Source organism: Labrus mixtus, chromosome 22 (genome assembly GCF_963584025.1).
Source record: "Labrus mixtus chromosome 22, fLabMix1.1, whole genome shotgun sequence".
Classification (NCBI taxonomy): domain Eukaryota; kingdom Metazoa; phylum Chordata; class Actinopteri; order Labriformes; family Labridae; genus Labrus; species Labrus mixtus.
Genome location: NC_083633.1, coordinates 3,269,649 through 3,291,649, shown reverse-complemented (window position 1 = coordinate 3,291,649; position 22,001 = coordinate 3,269,649). Strand labels below are relative to the sequence as shown.

General features: G+C 39.4%; 2 protein-coding genes across 2 annotated transcripts in view; one reads left to right on the top strand and one right to left on the bottom strand.

Annotated features, from left to right (window-relative positions):
* The window catches only part of LOC132956309 (cytidine monophosphate-N-acetylneuraminic acid hydroxylase-like), a 503,487-nt gene that overhangs the window by 39,210 nt on the left and 442,276 nt on the right, over positions 1-22,001 (top strand). The window lies entirely within an intron of this gene.
* LOC132956302 (cytidine monophosphate-N-acetylneuraminic acid hydroxylase-like) overlaps positions 5,696-22,001 on the bottom strand; it is an 88,458-nt gene continuing 72,152 nt past the window's right edge. Inside the window, exons 2-5 of the mRNA XM_061029679.1 lie at positions 8,190-8,400; positions 7,488-7,579; positions 6,080-6,189; positions 5,696-5,890 (exon numbers count right to left, since the gene is read on the bottom strand). Of these exons, the coding sequence (XP_060885662.1) occupies positions 5,696-5,890; positions 6,080-6,189; positions 7,488-7,579; positions 8,190-8,400 (608 nt within the window). The remainder of the gene's footprint in view (positions 5,891-6,079; positions 6,190-7,487; positions 7,580-8,189; positions 8,401-22,001) is intronic.

Sequence of the window (22,001 nt, the reverse complement as noted above, 5' to 3'; positions counted from 1 at the left end):
TTCTTACTCTCTCTCTCTCCTCACGACTCAGTGCAAAACTGAAGCTTTTCATGGCTCCATTTCAAAAATGTTAATGTCTGTGCTTGTGCGTGGATAAATTGAGCAGATTAAAATTGTGTGTTGCCCAGGTATCTCGTCATTCTGTGGGAAACACTGCTATTCCTATTTTACTTGAGTGAAACCATGCTATTTAAGTTAAATTAAGTTAAAAAAAAAAGGCATTAAAATCATTGAATAATGACAAAATGAAAAGACTTAAATACTTGCTTTGGGATTTCAAAAGTTAATCAATTGCATGTTATAACATAAATGCATGTAGTTTCTTAAATTGTTTTCTCTTTAACAGATATCTGATTATTTCAAGCATCCTAATGACCACTGGCATGACAGGGCAACCTCTTAGTTCTTGTAAGTATGTTTTTTTACTTGGAACTTTAATAATCAACCTCTTATTTCTTTGACCTAAGGAGAAATAATAGGCTTACTCACTTTTAGGTTAATTAAATGTTAACTATTCCTTTGGAAATAGATAAACTAATAAAGCAATTAATACATAAATGTTTCTTTGGGCTATTTAACTAGTATATTATTATTATTTTTATTAAGGAAGTACTGTAAATCCTATTTCTTTAAAAAGTTTTAGGGTGTTGTAATTTATTAATATACAACTTAGAAACCTTTGACATCACCTTACAACTGATGTAATTTTTTTCTTTGTTTTCAAAAAAGCCCGGAAGGCAGAAGTCAATTTCTGTCCAAGCCACCCAAAAGGTGAAACTACAGACAGCCTGGAAGTGGAAAGGGTTTCTCTGTTGACAGAGGTAAAAAAAAAAAAGACGTTGATCAAGGAAAAGATGCAGCGTACATTTTCATATAGATGACAAGAAGTTCTGCAGGAGCCAATGGTACCAGAGGTCTTTATAAGATGGCCAGCTCTGTTTGGAGTTGCTGAGGTAAATGTAGTTCTATAGAAGCAAATCACTGCTTTCAGTCTTAAACATCTTGCTCAAAGCCATGTCAATTTTCTGTTTTTCAGGTCAACTGGGAGTTCATGCGCATAACAACTGTTCCTCTGATTTCGAAAATTCATCGGACAACTTGACAGACATACCCCTGACCTGATGAAGCTTTTCCGTGCCAAAGGAGGAACCGTAGGACAGAAAATCTGCACCATAATGGCACCAACAGCTACTGTAAGTGGGGGTCTTGTCAAGTATTTCTATTATCTACACAAAAGACACATTGACAGATTCAGTCAAGCCTCGTTACACTTATAATAAAAAACGTATTTTCTTTTATTGGTGATTTTGTTTTATTGATAAGTACATTGGCAATATTCTGGTTTTATAACAGACTCATCGCTTTTTGTAACTCTTTCAAAATTGAAAGGGTTCCAGTGGACTCTGCAGCAGCAGAAAGGTGTTAACTAAAGCCAAGTGTTCAAAGTGTGTTGTTTGCAATATAATTGACAAAAAAAATCACATTCCAACCTGAGCCTCAACTGTTTTTTTTTTCTATTTACCCCCCTCTTCAGGCATCGCTGAGTAACTTCATTTGAAGATTAAAATATCTTGAAAAAACTAACAGAAGTCCGAAAATAACTTTATATATATTTTATTAACTTATTTACATTAACATTGTCTTTTAAAAGGAAATATGTTGTAATCAGTCATGATTTCTCTGCTCTTTGAATTTCAGACAATTCATTTGTCTATTTTCATACAATGTGTTTTTCTTTGAATATTCTTCAGTGTGAAAACTTAGCCCTCACCAGGGACTGTGTAGTAAGGAGCCTCAGCATCTATCTCAAAGAGGACATGGAGACACTCGTCAAAGAGTACACGGTTAGTTTATTTCAACCTGCCGTTTGTTATAAATATTTTACAGGTATAATTGCATTGATGGACATGTCGAATGTCTCATACATCTTTACTTTTTTTCATCCAGGACAGCGAATGTGCTAAGGCTGAGTGTGGGATTGAACATACAACAGGCATTTACGTGACTTGTGTGAAAGGCGCAGACCTTGATGATGAACCAGCTGATGTTGGAGTCGTACTTGAAGGAGTGGAAGTAGTGAAAGACCTGCAAAGTGTCACACTTGGATGTGTGATGCTCTTTGGCCTGATTTATGCGCTCAATCTGAGTTATCCTAAGGACCTAAAGTGTACATTCGAAGTATTTCAGAAACTAACTTAACTTCTCAAAGTTCTTGCTATATTTTTCATGGAAAATATAGACATTTTCTTACAATAGCCACCAAGCTATTTTATGTTACTTATGGACAAGTGTCAATGCCAGCGGAAAGACTTCTCACCTGAGCCTTGTGTTGGTGCTCTGCATCGTAATCTGAAAATGTATCCCAGAATTGTTATCCTTCTGAGATACATGTAATGTTTCTTGACTTTTTGTACACTGCATGTTACTTATGGGCAAGTGTCGATGTCAGCGGAAAAGCTGCTCCTATAAGATGGATAGAAGAGTTGGGATCTTCTCAGTTCCTTTAAATAACAGTTTAAGATCGAGAAGGTAACTGCCTGAATGTTTTTTGTACTTTTATATCTTTAAAGGGTAATTAAACCCCATATTTTCAGCTGCACTGCTCTACCCTGGAATTAAAAAAAATGCATTTAGAATGCCCACTCACTCCTTCGCGCCGTTATCAGCCGCAACATGATACAATGTTTGCCCCACACACACAGTGGCTCAGGCTCAGGGCTCAGTGCGCATGTGTGTGGGTGGGGGGAGCGAGTGAGGAGAGAGAGAGAACAAGGCGAGTGTGTGTGTGTGTTCGGCAGGTGTGTGCGAGAGGCACGTTATGATGCCAGGGACCGGAGCAGAATAAGCAGGAGAATGTATCAACTTGGAGAGGGAGGGGGGCACAGGGGTAAACTCCCCCACTCACTCCTTTCACGCTGTTATCAACATGATACAATGTTTGCCACACACACACAAATACACACACACGCTGGAGTCCCCACAGTTCGCCGAGTCGGGTGACGAGGCTTTTATAGGTTTGGTGACGTAGTAATGCACTCCTACGTCATACTGTACTCCACACAGCCGTTAGAATTCTTCAAACAGAAGGGCAGACACTATGCACATTTCTAACACAATATTTAAAATTTCAATACTTTGTACTCAAATGTCGAGATTGGGACTTGGATTGATCCATAACACTACTTAATACTCAAATACAGAGGTTTATAGTTGAAAAAAGTGGTTTTAGGGTTTAGTTACTCTTTAAGCTTTTTGCACACAACATTATTGACCACTGGTTCTGTGTAGGTGTGTCTAATGTTTTTTTGGGATGTCCTGTTGTGGCATTAGTGCAATCCTGTAGTTCTTCTATGTCCTCTGAACTACTGTTCTGAAGACATAAATAAAATTCTAACCAAGGAGTTTGTTCCATTTTTGTGTATTCTTAGATGAATCTGTAGCTGTGGAATGATTGGGGTAAAAACATGTTTTAATACTATACAGTTGTGCTCATAAGTTTACCTACCCTGGCAGAATTTGTGATTTTTTGGTCATTTTTCAGAGAATATGAATGATAATACAAAAATGTTTCTTTCACTCACGGTTAGTGGTTGGGTGAAGCCATTTATTATCAAACAATTGTGTTTGCTCTTTTTAAATCATAATAACAACAGAAACTACCCAAATTACCCTGATCAAAAGTTTACATACCCTGGAGGTTTTGGCCAGATAACATACACACAAGTTGACACGCATGGGTCTAAATGGCTACTGAAGGTAACCTGCCTCACCTGTGATCTGTTTGCTTGTAATCAGTGTGTGTGTATAAAAAGTCAGTGAGTTTCTGGGCTCCTGACAGACCCCTGCATGTTTCGTCCAGTGCTGCACTGACCTTGCTGGATTCCGAGCCATGGGGAAAGCAAAAGAATTATTAAAGGATCTGCGGGAGAAGGTAGTTGAACTTTATAAAACAGGAAAAGGATATAAAAAGATATCCAAGGATTTGAGAATGTCAATTAGCAGTGTTCAAACTCTAATTAGGAAGTGGAAAATTAGGGATTCTGTTGAAACCAAGCCACGGTCAGGTAGACCAACAAAAATTTCAGCCACAACTACCAGAAAAATTGTTCGGGATGCGAAGAAAAACCCACAAATAACTTCAGCTGACATACAGGACTCTCTGAAAAAAAGTGGTGTGGCTGTTTCAAGATGCACAATAAGGAGGCACTTGAAGAAAAATGGGCTGCATGGTCGAGTCGCCAGAAGAAAGCATTTACTACGCCAATGCCACAAAGCAGCCCGCTTACAATACGCCAAACAGCACAGAGACAAGCCTCAAAACTTCTGGAACAAAGTTATTTGGAGTGATGAGACCAAAATGGAACTTTTTGGCCACAACCATAAACGCTACATTTGGAGAGGAGTCAACAAGGCCTATGATGAAAAGTACACCATTCCTACTGTGAAACACGGAGGTGGATCGCTGATGTTTTGGGGATGTGTGAGCTACAAAGGCACAGGGAACTTGGTCAAAATTGATGGCAAGATGAATGCAGCATGTTATCAGAAAATACTGGAGGAAAATTTGCACTCATCAGCCCGGAAGCTGAGCATGGGGCGTACTTGGACGTTCCAACATGACAATGATCCAAAACACAAGGCCAAGTCGACATGTCATTGGCTACAGCAGAAAAAAGTGAAGGTTCTGCAGTGGCCATCTCAGTCTCCTGACCTCAATATCATTGAGCCACTTTGGGAAGATCTCAAACGTGCAGTTCATGCAAGACAGCCCAAGAATTTACAGGAACTGGAGGCTTTTTGCCAAGAAGAATGGGCAGCTTTACCATCTGAGAAAATTAAGTGCCTCACCCACAACTACCACAAAAGACTTCAAGCTGTAATTGATGTCAAAGGGGGCAATACACGGTATTAAGAACTAGGGTATGTAAACTTTTGATCAGGGTAATTTGGGTAGTTTCTGTTGTCATTATGATTTAAAAAGAGCAAACACAATTGTTTGATAATAAATGGCTTCACCCAACCACTAACCATGAGTGAAAGAAAAGTTTTTGTATTATCATTCATATTCTCTGAAAAATGACCAAAAAATCACAAATTCTGCCAGGGTATGTAAACTTATGAGCACAACTGTATATATAAAGTTTATGAGTAAAATTTTATTAAATTTGGCCCATTGTACTAACCTACTTTCTATGCATTTCATAAATAATAAAATAAAATTACATAAATCTCAAATTTATGTATTTCATTAAGTTTTGACTTAAACATGTGAATCACATAAACAATGTTTATTACATGTAAAAAGTATAATAAAAATGAATGGAAATTTTATATGCAATTAAAATACATAAATCTTACATATCAGACCTAAATATTTTTGAGTGTAGCAGTTAAAGACTTCCAGCCAAGTCCTCCTTTTCCCTTCGTTGCCTGTGTTTACAGTCCGACTAGAAACATGAGAGGAAAGAAAGGAGCTGAGAGACACTTTGTACCTGCAATGTGTCTTGGCCATTATTCCCATGTCATCCTTGTGAATATTACGTGCAACATTAAGGCGGCAGTTCTAGTTTCTATTTTGACAGAACAAATCTTAATTGCTTTTTGTGTTGACAATTAGGTGTGACCTCCAATGGAGGTATAAGTGCTAGTTGTCTGGTTATTGGGGGACTAAAAAGACAAAATATATTTATGTAGTTTACCTAAGGTGGTCCGAGTGCATGTGGCTGATGTAGATGAAATCTGCTGTACACATCTGGTCCAGGCAGTCTGCTGGAGGCTCATGGACAAGCCACCAACCTCGGGCGAATGCAGGACCTATCAACCATGGGTCGAACATGAACCGCTTCTGGCCCAGCTGCACCTCCATGCAGGCGTGTGTCATGTATGTCACCTGTGTGTCGTCAGACAAAATAACATTGCATGGCTCTTGAGACTAGCAAAGAATGTGCCAAAATTCAAACTTTTGCTTTTCAAAAAGTTGTATCTGTATATATGTTCAGGTATGATGGCAAACTTGTTTCATGCATCAATTTCAATAGGCTTTTCTTTTGTTAGAAGTATACTATAAATCAGGCTTTGCCTTCACTTCTCCTTCCTGGAGCTCCTGAGGCTCTCGTGGGTCAGCCAGCCAGGGGTCCATGGGGCTCAATTCAACCAGCTGAAGCCCCCCATCATCCAAAATGTCCACATCTGTGTGTGAAGAAGAAACATGTATTTAAGTCAAAAAATGAACAATGTCTGCAAAACCACCAAATATGGTTTAAAAATTGACCATGGGCAGACTTCTTAGTAAATCTAAAACACATAGAGACACCGCTCAGGTGAATCAGCGCAGAGCCTCCATCATGCAGATGAAGGCTTTACGTTGAAACATGTCCGTTGTTGATCTGTACGCTGCTGCTCTACCCAGACAATACAAACTTTGAAGGACTGAATGTTCTGACTTTTCTGTTTTCTCAACATTTGGACCCTGGGCTTTAAAGGGACAGTTTGGGCTGTATTGCAGTGGTGATGTGAGAGGTACTTAAAAACAGTAAGTGTTCTAGCGACAGGTTACAGATCCTGACAGAAGCCAGTCAGGAAGGCCCCTTCATTGAAAACCCAGTCAGAGTTCTGGCAGGGAACCTGGGATGTACATATAGCTGCAGACAGGTTCTGTTTTACCATGTAAATGGTAAATGGACTTGAGCTTATATAGTGCTTTTCTAGTCTTCTGACTACTCAAAGTGCTTTTACACCACATGTCAGACCTACACATTCACACCCTTTCACACACTGATGGTAGTGATCACTATGTTGTAGCATCCATCAGATGTAACTAATGCCATTCATACACCACTGAAGCAGCAGGAGCAATTCAGGGTTAAGTGTCTTGCCCAAGGACACATCGGACATGTTACCAGCTGGGGATTGAACCCTTGACCTTCTGGTTGAGAGGCGACGACTCTACCAACTGAGCCACAGCCGCCACTTAATATATCTTACTTTGGGGAAAAACTGATTTAAACAACCACCATAGAACCACTCTATTTAGGGCCCAAGCACTAGCCGATAGTTTTTGAGGACTTTATTGAAACTGTAGGAGTTATTATTATTATATGTTTGTTAGTACGTATTTTCATGAATTCATTCATCTTGATAATTTTGTAGATATATCTTTGAATTGTGTAAACAATCTCAGAGTAATTCTTCTTTTAGGTTTGTGAAGCTGTAATACATATGTGTTAGAAACCTTGAGAGGCCATGAGATGATCCACAGTCTTTTTCATGATTTCATAATTTAATTTAAACAGCAGCGACAACCCCCACCCAACTATGTTCTTTTGCCATACAATTATTCTTAATCACCATGCAGCAAATGCACCTCTTCCTTGGCTTCGCTTTTTATACAACATTTATTTTCTTCAAAGCTTCAAAAGCAGTTGTTCTTTCACATGCCTCATAACTTTTAAGAAAAGTCAATAAAATGTTATAATTGCAGAACTCACCAAGCTCGTCCTGCAAGAAGCTGTCTGGTAGATTCACATATTTCATCGATGACACATTCAACTTCCAGTTGTGTTTGGTGCATTTAACAGTCCTGTGAGAGCAGAAAACAAAAAAGCCAATTAAAAGATTTTTGTAACTGTTATCTAAAGTCTGTTTTAGCGTCTATACTTTTTTTTTAGGCTTTTCATACAACTAGAGAATAGAGAATAGAATAGAGAATAGATGTTTATTGCCATTTGCACAGGTACATTGGAATTCTTGTGCGTTTCTCCCTGAGTCAGCTCCTACAAAAATTTTTTAAATTATATATAAAATAGAATAGCATTGTAAAAAAAAAAGAGTAGAAAAGTACAAAAAATTTAAAAGTAAAAATAAATAAGCTGTAGTAACAGCTAAGTGATTTAAAATAAACTGTACAGAAGTTATACACTGTATTAAAGCAAAGATATAATACAAAAAAAATAACAAGGGGAACACTGTACATTGAAATTAAAATATAAATATGTTTTCTTATTGCACCTGAGGTTATTGCACACATATTTTTCACATTATATAATTGCACTGTTAATTGCACTACCTAACAAATACAATTTATCTGACTGTAGTAATCTTCATCACTTAGCCTTTGGTCAGCTATCAGCAGGCAGCTCTTGATGATAAAAGCTCCGACCCCTAACAACAGCCGGCCCTTTAGATCTCACCTGCCATCCAGGTCTTCGATGTCTTTGATGAATAACCCTCCTTGGTGTTTGCATTGGTTCTTGCATGCTCTAAGGCCGTCGTTGTTCTTGTATATGATGTAACATTTCCCGTCCTCTTGGCTTTTATTGAAATTGATTCCCTCTGTGAGTGAGGCGACTGCTTCAGCATCCAGTGTGAGCAACGTCCTTGCACTTTGAGAAGTCATCTTACCTAAAGACACCAGATTATTTCAACATTTTTGGCACAGAAAAGCTAGGACAAATGCTGATCATTTATTTTGTGTTACTAAATCACTGGCTTAACTGCTGTTATCTCTCTCCATTTGCAACAGCAACAGCTCCTTTTGCTGCTCAAATGTCAAGGAAACCGAAGGAGAAACAACAGACTCACCTGCAGTACACTGTCATTCATAACTGGGAAAACATTATTTTCGAAGAAAGTAGCCTAAACTATTCAAAAGCTCGTCAGAGGGAGAGTGAACAAAACTAGAAACAAGTCCCTGGTGCGGGCCAAATCTGTAAATTGGTCTGGTAGCTGGAGAGGTGCCAGATCACTTCCTGAGCACTGCCGAGGTGCCCTTGAGCAAGGCACCAAACCTCCCACACCACCAGCTCAGGAGCGCCCACTGTGGGCAGCCCCCTCACACTCCATTAGTGCATGTCCATAGGATCCTGTTTGTGAATGTGTATATTTCAGCCTATGTGTGTGTTGCATGACTTACAGAGTGTAAAAATAGAATTTCCCCTTGCTGGGATCAATAAAGTAAATCTTCTTCTTTACCCCAAAACTGACTAACTACCACACCTAGTCTTTGTGCAGCTAGTGACAGTGGTACTTACGCACTCGAAACCACAGGAGGAAAAAGGCAACTGCTAAGAAGAACACTGTTGCACATCAATCCTGGAGAAGATTTAAGCCAAATATTGTTGAAATGCGTAAACTAATCCCATGTTTGAATGAGGGAAATGAAAATGCAATCGCATTAGCTGCTGTTCCTCATTCTGCTGGTTTAGCAGACTGGTTTTCTAGCTCAAGTTGCAGTGTGATGTTAACTTTCCTGTATCCAGGTAAGAAAAGCAACACAACATCAGATGCTTTTCATCACTAGGCCTTCATCAGCATTGCAGATGTAGCGGATTATTCTACTTTAAAATATAACTCGGGGCACCATCCTTACCAAGTAAGGCAATTAATATTACCTGTAGTAATTAATTAATCTATAAATCTGTCTCATATCATTGGGGTAAATTCTCAAGCAGTTAAAACCATAAAATTACACAGACAAAGTACTGAAATGTTATATGTGAAGTTTAATAAAGAAAAATGGTGAACAAAAGATGTATAAAGGGAGTGAATAGGCAAAGGATATAATTACGACAGTGATACTGACGCGACAACGCAAATAATAACACTGTTATGTATTGTTTCTAAGTTGAAATGGTGAAGTTCTTATGTTAGAGTTGGAGTTAAAAGCGATATTGTTTGAGGGATTTAACTAAGTTTGGATTTGAGAAAGAAAACAAAAGGGACTTAATAAATTTGATGGATAGTTGATTTGAGGCTTTGATTTGGATACGACAAGCTTGACTCATCACACTCCTCTCATAATCGTAACGCTTCTTACTTATGCGTAGTGTTCAATTGAACTCTGCCGAATGATACCAAGGCTCCTTGTCGAGTTCTTTCGGATCAAGGATGCCGGTGGTCCACGATGACCGCCGTAGCAGGTCTGGTCGGAGTTGATGATGAGAGTGAGTGAAGAAAAGCACAGCGGCCCAACAGTCGTCCGTTTCGCAGCGGCTCAAAGAGTCAACACCATTACAGAGACTTTTGGGTCCCTTATCCTGTTACCATCTGGCTCGTACTTTTTGTGTGTGTGTGTGGGTGTACTCTTCTTATACCCCACAGATAATCTATTTCATTGTAACTATGGGCAACAACCTCTAAGCCCTTATCACACATTGACTGACTATAACTTTTTCTGTTATCTTTATGTGTGCAGGGACAATGCAGGTTGGTTATGAGGGTTATTGAGGTGTGTGAGAATTCTGGATCAGAGTGCATTGGTTGCTTTATGTTTAAGTCTGTTGCCATACCAACCCAGTGGTGTAGCACAAATACACACAACGACCAAGACTACAGTGCTAAGTGGCCGCTCCTCTAGTAGCTCCGTCTGTGTCGTGTTCGTTTTAAAAAGTTAATTGCTATTTTTTTTTACCTTTGCCTTTGTGTAGTACACTCACAGTGTAGAACTTTATCCTATGGATACACTTTCTGCTTTCTTCAACATTGCACAGAAAAAGCTGTTTGTTTAAAGGTGCTCTTACTCTTAGCCATCTCTGGCGACTTTAATCATCTAACACCGGACTCAACACTACCAGACTTTTATCAGTTTGTAAGAGCCATATCAGGAAGAAGAGGACAATAGACCTCCTGAATGCAAGTCCATGAAGGATGCTTACGCTGCCATTCCTCCTCCCCCACTGGTGAAGTCTGAACACAACCTCGTGCTGCTAAAGCCACATTACGAGCCACAGATCCAGAGACAACCATAACTTCAAAATCCCTCAGGAATTGGTCTCCTGAGGCTCTGAGAGACTGTTTTCAGACCCCTATCTGGAGCGTCAGACTGGTGGAGAAGGCTGGCTCTCTGATGGTGGCAGACAGAAGGAAACTGGATAAACTCCTCCTGCACCCGTGCATTAAAATATCTAAATTAATTTTAAAAAATTGACTAAAACCATGTTTTATATATTTTTACATTACCTCAAATATTTCCAACAGTTGTCAAAGCCAGAGAAATCAGTATAATTTTTAGAATTGTAACGGGACGTGTCTTGGCGGCCACCATGATAAAGCCGCCATGACAGACACAAAATGTTTATCGTTGCCAAGGAAACACCAGATGTTACGTCGCTGCATAATGAAGCGTGAGCTGCTACTGAAAGCTGCCGGACTGTTGCTGTAATGTGCTGCTGTGATAAAAACATCATGTAAATTATATACATTAGCTCATCAGTAAACATCTTCTCGTCCTCGGTTTCAGCCTGCCAGAACAGGTTCTGACCCTTCCCAAACTCAGACCAGAACCTATGTGACTGCATCCGGTCCCTCTGTTGCCTTTTATCAAAATCTCTATATCAATGTTGTGTAATATTCAAGGTTTTCTGTTCTGTTATTCCTTTTTTTAGCATTACTGGGAATCTCTTGTTTTCCTACTTGTATACATTTTTAAATCTTTTTTTTTTTATAAAGGGACAGAGCAAGAAGACAGATTGATATGAGGGTCCATGAGGGACTTTATTCAGAATTGCCAGGCATATACATGTACTTTTCCTCTCACATACACACATGAAACCAAACTCATTCACATATTATACTGAAACCACACACACACACACACACACACACACACACACACAAGTGAAATGCTTTTACATACACAACTGAAACACTCTCACACAAACAACTGAAACACTATACGCTCACATACATAACTCAAAAGCTCTCATGAAAACTATTGAAAAGCATTCACATGTTCTAGTAGACTGTGCTCATATACACAGCTGAAAATGCTATTGAAAAGCATTTACAGATTTCAGTATGTTAGAGGATTTCAGTATGTTGTATTAGAGGATTTCAATATGTTGTATGAGAGGATTTCAGTATGTTGTATGAGAGGATTTCAGTATGTTGTATTAGAGGATTTCAGTATGTTGAATGAGAGGATTTCAGTATGTTGTATGAGAGGATTTCAGTATGTTATATTAGAGGATTTCAGTATGTTGAATGAGAGGATTTCAGTATGTTGTATGAGAGGATTTCAGTATGTTATATTAGAGGATTTCAGTATGTTATATTAGAGGATTTCAGTATGTTATATTAGAGGATTTCAGTATGTTATATTAGAGGATTTCAGTATGTTGTATTAGAGGATTTCAGTATGTTATATTAGAGGATTTCAGTATGTTGTATGAGAGGATTTCAGTATGTTATATTAGAGGATTTCAGTATGTTATATTAGAGGATTTCAGTATGTTATATTAGAGGATTTCAGTATGTTGTATGAGAGGATTTCAGTATGTTATATTAGAGGATTTCAGTATGTTGTTTGAGAGGATGAGACATTTTGATTACACATACAGGAGTATTTCACAAATGAACATGTGTGTCAGTGTGGTTATTTTGTTTGGCTTGTTTTTATTTTTCACCAGTCAACATCTAGCCTAATCACACTGATGATTGAGTCATATTTCTTGTGCTAGAGAATGGCCCCCAGGTATTCTGCCCTGTACTATTCCCATGCTCAAATAAGTTGTTGATTCTCATCCATCTGAGCGTGAACTAAAGGTATCTTTTTCATGCAAAATAAAGCAAACAGCAGGTTACACAAGAGTGTGATGTCGATCGGGGCAAACGCTAACCTCTGCAACCAATACGTGTGTGCCTGAGGCATCTGCTGCATTGTAGAGAAGAACATGCTGCATGACTTTAAGAGTTGTGTCATATAACTCTCGTGGCTTGCCCCTTGGACAGAGTGCAGGGGATGAAGCCTGATGCATTGTTATTGACAAGCTCCTGGAGAACGCTGATATTTTATACGTTCAAAACACATTTTTAACGAAACAGGACCTTCATGAACTTAATTCTGTTAACAATGATTTTTATGGGATAAGGGAAAGAAGTTTTGCCTTGTTTGTTGAACAGTACAAAGATGCCTTCTACTAACTTGGAACATTTCCCACAGAGGTTGTTCTAAGTAGGATACACAGCCACTGACATGAAACGATCATTACGTTAACATGAAGTTAAAAGGCTTGATTCCTTCTTTTAGTCTGACTAAAATTAACTTTCAAAATTCATGTAAACATGTTGTGATTGACTGAATTAGTGCTACATCGGATTTCTCGAAGTCGATCAAACATAATTACATAATGCAGTTGGAGGTCTTGATTGTGTACACCTCAATCTGCATGTGCATGCTCCACCTCCCGCACACCTGGCTTTGCCCCCCGAAGTCGAACAGCATAAATGCGTAGAAGAAAGCTGGGAAGAAAACGGTATGAACATGGCGATAGGTGAGCGAGAATTACGCTTTTTTTGAAGAGACGAGGATACTCAGTTTATGTTGGGTCAAATGAAAGGAAGAATGTGCAACATTTTCTACACATTAATACAGCAGAAATCCAGTCTATCCTGAGTAAATGTCTCTCTGAGTCATGACTGTCTACAATGAGTGAGAAGCTTGAGTCCTGCTGGCTGTGTTGTTGTTAGAGCCGTGTTTACATCGTGTTTACATGGACGGGACGGACTTGTGCATAAAGCTGTTTTAGTCAAGGACTAGAGAAAAGAAGAAGAAGAAGAACATTCTGTGTCAATTTATTTGCCACTTGACATTCTGAGTTAACCAAAGTGTGCTAACAGCCTGCTAACACAACAATGCAGGACACAGGCGATTGTTTTTGTCTGCCGTGTGTCGCTGTAGGAGAGCGGAGGCTTCAGAATAGCGGAGGTGTCTACAAACAGCAGTTTGTTTTGGTTTAACACACAAACATATATTACATGGTCCCACAAAAGCTCTGGGTAAATGCACAGAACAAATCAATGAGTGGATGTGCAAATATTTTCTCCGGCTAAACAAAGACAAAACTGAGGTTGTTGTTTTTGGAGCAAAGGAGGAGCGACTCAGAGTCAGCACACAGCTTCAGTCAGTAAGACTCAAAACCACAGACCAGGCAAGAAATCTGGGCGTAGTGATGGACTCAGACCTCAATTTTAAAAGCCACATTAAGACAATTACAAAGTCAGCATACTATCACCTGAAGAACATATCAAGAATTAGAGGACTCATGTCCCAGCAGGACCTGGAATAACTTGTCTTTTATCTTCAGTTGTCTTGATTACTGTAACAGTGTCTTTACAGGTCTGCCTAAAACATCAGTCAGACAACTGCAGCTGATCCAGAACGCTGCTGCTAGAGTCCTCACCAAGACCAAGAAAATGGATCACATCAATCCAGTTCTGAGGTCCTTACACTGGCTCCCAGTCTGTCAGAGAATAGACTTTAAAATCCTGCTGCTGGTTTATAAAGCGCTTAAAGGTTTATGGCCAAAATACATTAGTGACCTCCTGATTAATTATGAACCATCCAGACCGCTCAGGTCGTCTGGGACAGGTCTGCTGTCTGTCCCCAGAGTCAGAACCAAACATGGAGAAGCAGCGTTCAGTTTCTAGGCTCCTTATATCTGGAACAAACTCCCAGAAAACTGCAGGTCTGCTGAAACTCTCAGCTCTTTTAAATCCAGGTTGAAGACACGCCTGTTTACAGCTGCCTTTCATTAAACAGCTTTAATAAGATTTTAAACTTTTACTCTCCACTGTAATTATTATTTTATTTTTTAAACTCTTTTTTATTTCAATTAATTTAATTTCAATTATTTTTATTTGAACACATTTTCAGATTTAATAATTTCAGTGATTTTTTAAATGTTCTATTTTAATGTTTCTTTTCTTTCCTCTGTCATGATGCTTTTGATGTCTTGTGTGAAGCACTTTGAATTGTCTTGTTGTTTAAATGTGCTACATAAATAAACTTGCCTTGCCTAATGCTGGTGCTCAAGGGTGACATCTACTGGATCAAAAAGTCACACCTTCTTCCTTTAAACACATTGAAGTGTATGGATGTTGTCAATTATTGGGTATGTGACGTAATCGGCCAACAAGGTCCAAGTGTAACTAACTGAAAACTGATAACTGATAACTGATAACTGAAAATCACCACCCACCTGTAGCGGAGTCGGACATACACATAGTGCCGTACTAGTGTACTGAGACAGATACAAGAGGCCAGTTAAATGGCTGTGAGTTATTGTTTATACTGTGACATCAATAAGGAAGTGAAGAAAAAAAACATATATTATACCTGAACATAAGCCAGCCAGGTTGAAATAAATCCAGAGGAATCCATCAGAGCAGAGGAGGCAGATATGAGATGGGTGAGACAATAATCAGAATCGTTTTTTTATTGCCACGTACATTTACACATAGAAGGAACTTGACTTGGGGTTTTGGTGCAAAAAATTAAATTAAAATATTAAAACCCAAAATGTAGCCTACAGAAGGTTCAATGAAGGAGTTGGGCAGTCGACAGTGAAATAATCTTACAGTATAGATAGATCTACTAACAGAGTGCATGTTGAATAAATAAATGGCTGTGTTTCAATGGAAACACCTTAAGTCAACACAAGAGTTGATCAACCACCAGATGCTGCCAGAACAGGATCTGAGAGAGAGGGGGGAGAGGGAGAGAGAGACAGGAAGAGAGAGAGAGAGACAGAGGGGGGAGAGGGAGAGAGAGAGACAGAGAGAAAGGTACAAGCTGGCAGAGTACCTGAGCACAGTGAGGGATGTGAAACTACAGAAAACCATGACGATGTACAGACTGAGTGGACACAGTCTGACCATAGAAACAGGCCGTCACAGACAGAACTGGTTACCCAGAGAGGCCAGGCTGTGTTCACTCTGCCATCAGAATCTCACTTCCTCCTACACTGTGACATGTATAAAGATTTAAGAGAGACTCTTTTTGATTACATTTATAATAAATATCCTGACTTTCTCCATCTCCCTGATTCCCAGAAGCTGCTCTATCTCTGTGGAGAGAAAAGTCTGTGTGCAGTACGAGCTGCTAAATATGTTCATGATTGTCACAAACTGAGACAAAATACACTTAATGTTTCATAGAAATACACGGTAAAAATAATTCATGTTATTGTTAATGTCTTTTATTCATATTTGTTGTATTTGTTTACTGTATATATTGTTATCATTTGTTGATCAAAATGTTTTCTGTACTGCTTTGGCAACATAGATTGTTGATCTGTCATGTTAATAAAGCTCATTTGAATTGAATTGAGACAGAGAGAGAAAGGGGGGAGAGGGAGAGAGAGACAGAGAGAGAGAGAAAGAAAGGGGGGAGAGGGAGAGAGAGAGAGAGAGAAAGGGGGAGAGACAGAGAGAGAGGGGGAGAGGGAGAGAGAGAGAGACAGAGGGGAGAGACAGAGAGAGAGAGAGAGAGAGAGAAAGGGGGGAGAGACAGATAGAGAGAGTGAGAGACAGAGGGGGGAGAGGGAGAGAGACGGATGCACGTCGTGATTTTATGCACTTCTCCTCACTTGATAGAAAATAATGAAGCTCTTACTGCTCTTTAAACATGCTGCAATGGTCACTGTGCAATAACTAGCTTACTATTCTTGTACATTTTGTATATATTGTGTGTTGCTTTATCTTGTCTTTAATCTGCTGTCTGCATATTTTTTATATTTTATTTTACTTGTATCTCGTACATTGCTGATTATTGTGAATGCTCCGGTGTGCCCGAAGATCTGTGCATTCAGGGACGTGTTTTTTTGTCTCCTCCCCGCTCTGGCACTTCAGGAATTACTAATTAACCACGGGATGTGCACACACTACATTTATCTAGAAATGATGGCATTATTATATTTGTGAAAACACGTTTTCCAGCTCCTGTAGCGGGGATGTTAAAACGATTATTCAACTTAAAAGGAAGGTTTAAAAAAATAAAAATCATCACAGGAACTTTAAATAATTCAGAATAAACCCAAAAAATACATAACTACATTTGGAGGTGCATACCGGAAACTAAGTCAAACAACAACATTGCTCTAAGAAGTGGAGCAAGTTTACATTTACATAAATTAAACTGAAAAAAAAACAAATACAAGTAGCTACAGTATGTGCATTCACCTGACTTTTAAAACAGAGCAGATTTGTATTTTCTCATGTCAATGCAATATGCTTCCATGTGTTTTTCACTGTTATTGGACGCTTTCTATACCTTTAAAAACAGTGCAGGCAGAGGTTTGACTTCCTTAATGCTCAGTTTGAGCAGAAATATAACCTTGTAGCCTCATGAGGATTAATCATCATTTCAAAGACACGTTAAAAACAGGTCGAATGACTGATCATATCGGTTGCCTGAGACAGTTGATTTAAAAATGAACTGTCACTTCTTTCATTTAGAGCTCTTTGATTGACTTTATTAGTCACTCCTGTAGATTCCCCTTTAAATTCATGAATTATAAATAAATGACCCTCTTACACCTGCGTGTTTAAAGCAGACTCACCTCCAAACAGATAGGCTGTAGTCCCGGGAGTAGTTGCTCTGCAGTGTTTGAAAGATGTTGAGGCTGTAGTCGGATTATGTGGCAGTGGTGGTTTGCTGTAGGCTATAATATGTATGAGGTCAATCAGGGTGTTACTGCTCCTGTGCGACTTCCTCCCTGACATAAAACGTGGAAGCGTTACACCGCAAAACACTTCCTAAAATGTATGCAAGATCTGACGTAACTCCCGAAATTTGGAGATTTTGGTTTGATTCGATGCACTGTAGATAATGCAGAGTGGCTTACTTTCTTTATTTATATAACAGGCTCGTATTTTATATATGTTGGGCCACGCAGGCTTAGGACAGTCAAACCATGGACTTGGGCCTTTGAGTTATTTACTGAGATCACAAAGTGGCCTAAAAGGACTCTTTATCTCAGAATCCCCTGTAGTACTTCACACCTACGTGTGACGTAAAGGGGGGACCGGAACCTGAGGGAGACCCCACAGGAAGTCGGCCAGGTGACAAAACTTTGAGACTCCCCTCGTTCAATCTCTTTCCACGCGCTGACTTGAAGTGCTAGGAGACCCAAGCTCACCTCTTGTTTCCTGCAACAATCTTCCTTTGTTTTAAGTTTTGGCGCGCAGGTAATCCCCGGCCGGCAGTGTTCCAAATTCCGAGCTCGGATTGTCCAGTGAACGCATCTCAGTTTCTCGGAGAGCGTATAACAGATATAACAGATTATCAGAAAGATAACGGTCTTATTCTGTCCTGCAACGAAAGGACATCAACGGACATCTTTCCCCTCGACGGAGAACCAACGAAGCCGCTCTTGCCGTAAGGGACCCTCGCCACCATCAGACGCCTCTACACCAGGACAGACAGAAGATCTGTTTTATCGCCGGACTCCTTTTTCCTTCACAAATCGCGGGCTAAGCGATTCACAAGTGAGGCTTAATTAGGTCTGGGCAGAATTAGCTTTAGAGAGTGTTTTTAACAATTGTTTGATTGAAGCAGAAACTCTAATTTTTCTCTTTGTTGGACCGCTGCGTCCTGAGTTTTACCTGTTTAAAACTCTTGTTGTTCCCGTTTCGGACCACTGCGTCCTATATGTGTTTAGCGTAACAGCGTTATAACCGGGTATTATTCTTCTGATCAGAAAGGCCAGTGTAAACCGTATTAACTTGAATTCGGCCATTGGTTTGTTTCTGTGAATGAAGGGAATTACTCCGAGTTGTGGTGCGGGATTCGGACTGTGATCCGGCCTCTTCAGGCACGCATTTCTCTCCACCTCTACGCTCCTCTTTGCTCCTGTTCTATCCTCTTTTCTTCCCCTTTGACTAACACACACACACACACACACACACACACACACACACACACACACACACACAGAGGTCCATACACTCGCAGCCATCCAGACGCCTCAGAGACACAGATCGTGTAGGGCCGAACTCGGTCTCTTTTAGACATTAAGGCCACATTAGGTCTTTGTTAGGTGTGTGCCATCGGAAGGGCGACCACGTGGGACGAAGCAATCTCCCCCTTTTCTTCTTCCCCCCCCCCCTCTCACACACACACACACACACACACACACACACACACACACACACCCCTTCCACAAGCCGTGCTTGATAATGTTTGTTGCTTAGATTAGTTTATAATAGTTATTTGTTTGATTAAGTTCAATGATTTTTATTGGTGTTGCTTTGTTTAAATAAATTCTGTTATAATTTTAAGAGAGCAGTTGTTTGTGATTACTGGTTGTATTTGCATTGTGATATAAGCTGGGTGTGAGGTCTTTGTGTACGGATTTCATGCCTTCAATTTATTAAATATAGTTATTAATTATTAATAATATTAGTAATTAAATAACTGATTTGAGACTGATTTGAGTGATATTTTGGTTATATTTCCCTGAGTACAGGGTGGTGCCCCAAAACGAGATTAAACATAGTTTAATAATATTTTATTTATATTATTAATAATTAGAAATAATTATTAAAGAATATAACCAAAGTTGACTTGATACAACCCCAACATATATTACCTGTGAGTTTATGAGCTTATTAAAAAGGCCTGAAACGCTGATTGTGGGTGACTTTGCTGTTATAGATGTAGAAAGGATGTGCAGTAAAAACGTCAAAGTGCTGTTTTCTTCCGAGAGATATGGTCTCTGATCAGTGGCGATTCAAGAGTCTGAGAGTGTCTGCCCTCCTGTCTGACAGGGATAGTCTCCAGCTGTCAGGAGCATATGTGAACAGCCAGGTCGGCAGAATCTCCAGAGCAGTCCTCTCGAATTATCTGGGTTGTTAAACATACGTCCCGTGGGCCGAATCCGGGCCAACAGCAGGTTTCACGAGACGTTTTGGGAAGATTTTTGAAGAATATTTTAATGAGATTTTTGTCTTAAAATGAAAACAATTTTGTAAATAAACTATGTAGGCTATAGGAAGTCAAAAGGGTAATATGCTGATACGAACTGGACTGAAAAAAAAACACCCCTCTCCGTCACGCGTAATGGCCCAGACCGTCTCCTCACATCCAGACTAGGTGTAGGTTCCAGACACCGGCGTTGAGCCTCTGGCATCTCCTGACTTATTTTACCTCTGATTATTGTAAAGACTGTAATTTAAAATGTATATTAACTGATTATATTTATATAATCTGTATTTATTACAGATGGTTCATTTTTAGGTCACCCAGATGTGAAAGTGTTGTGCTGATCACTTAAAAGTTTCAGCGCGACATCACTTCTAAATAGAGTAGCCTGCTGTTGCGCCTGTATCACCAGCTCTCATCAGACTGTAAATATGTCATTATAACTGAACATTTCCTTCCTAATCCGAAAACGATATCACTCACAGGCTGTCCGATCATACAGAGGTTTACCCGTGGAGCAGCGCTAAAATAATTCCTTGAATTACGCACAGAGATGGCACAGATTCATGGCGCATAAAAGACAGTGACAGAGTTAGATTACGATATTGCGGACACGGAGAAGAACGGACTGCCAGACTCATATTTAAAGTCGTTTCAGTCAGTGACTGATGGCTGTCCATGCTGGGGACTGAGATTTAATGCTCCACAAACATTTGTGAATTAGAACTGTTTTGAATGAACTTTTTTGAATGAACTTTGGACATTTTGTACAAAAACAAGTTCGTCAAAATATATTTTTCTCAGTTGGGAAAAGAAGAAACACGACGAAACGACGCGACAAAGTCAGAAAGAAAGACAGAAGCAGGCAGAACTCTGCGCAATCAATCCACAGGAGAAAACACCAGGTCCTGTACCGGGTATGGAAGGCATCTCGGGTCTTTCTGATATTTTAAAAGAAATCAGGGAATTCCGTGTGGAAACTGCTGGGAACTTTGGAGCATTAAAGAAGGAAATAAATGAATTAAGAGAACACACCGGACAACTAAAAGTGAGAATGGACGCAGCCGAATTAAGAATCGCGGAAAACGAGGATCGTGAAATTGCCGTGACACAAGTGCTCATCCACAGTTTGCGCCTGCAGAAACAATTGGAAGCAAAATGTGAGGAAACTGAAGGCTGTGCTCGGAGAAAAAATCTAAGAATTTATTCAGTGCCTGAGAAATGCGAGGGAAATAACATGATTGCATTTGTGGAAACCATAATACAGGAGAAACTGGATGTTAACGAGGCCATCAAGATAGAGAGGGCACACCGAGCCGGACCATATACCGGACATCCTAGGTCAATAATAGTCCGTTTTCAAAACTTTAACATAGGCAAAGGGTGCTTCAAGCTGCCTGGGCAAAGAAGGATATTCGGATGAATGACCGCAGGATTTATTTTGATGAAGACTTCACCGCTCAGGTGTTTGAGGAACGAGCAAAATACAGACAAGTGAGAAAACAACTTCAGGAAAGAAAGATCAAGTCTCGTATACTCTTTCCAGCTAGACTGAACGTATTTGACAGTGACGGGAAATTCTATGGAAGCGATGAGTGATCAAAATTCAAATGAATTAACAGAAATGCTTTTTAATTTTCAGAATATGAGTGTATTATTTGACTCAAAAATAAAATGATGATTAATTTATCTAATTTGAATTTTAGTTTTCAACTTCAAAAATGCACATTCTTTGACTAAATTAAAATGAAGAAGAAAATTACATTTGATTTATCATTTTAAAAAAAGCACCGCTAAATTTGTATCATAATTCAAATGAAAAATGAGCATTATCTACACAGTGCATCGAATCAAACCAAAATCTCCAAATTCTTTCAACATCTTTATGTTGAATATAAAATATGTGTACTGTATGTTAAGACATGATGACAATAAAAAGTAATAAAAAATAAAAAAAATCTCCAAATTCCGGGAGTCAGGTCTCGCATACATTTTAGGAAGTGTTTTGCGGTGTAACGCTTCCACGTTTTATGTCAGGGAGGAAGTCGCACAGGAGCAGTAACACCCTGATTGACCTCATACATATTATAGCCTACAGCAAACCACCACTGTCACATAATCCGACTACAGCCTCACCATCTTTCAAACACTGCAGAGCAACTACTCCCGGAACTACAGCCTATCTGTTTGGAGGTGAGTCTGCTTTAAACACGCAGGTGTAAGAGGGTCATTTATTTATAATTCATGAATTTAAAGGGGAATCTACAGGAGTGACTAATAAAGTCAATCAAAGAGCTCTAAA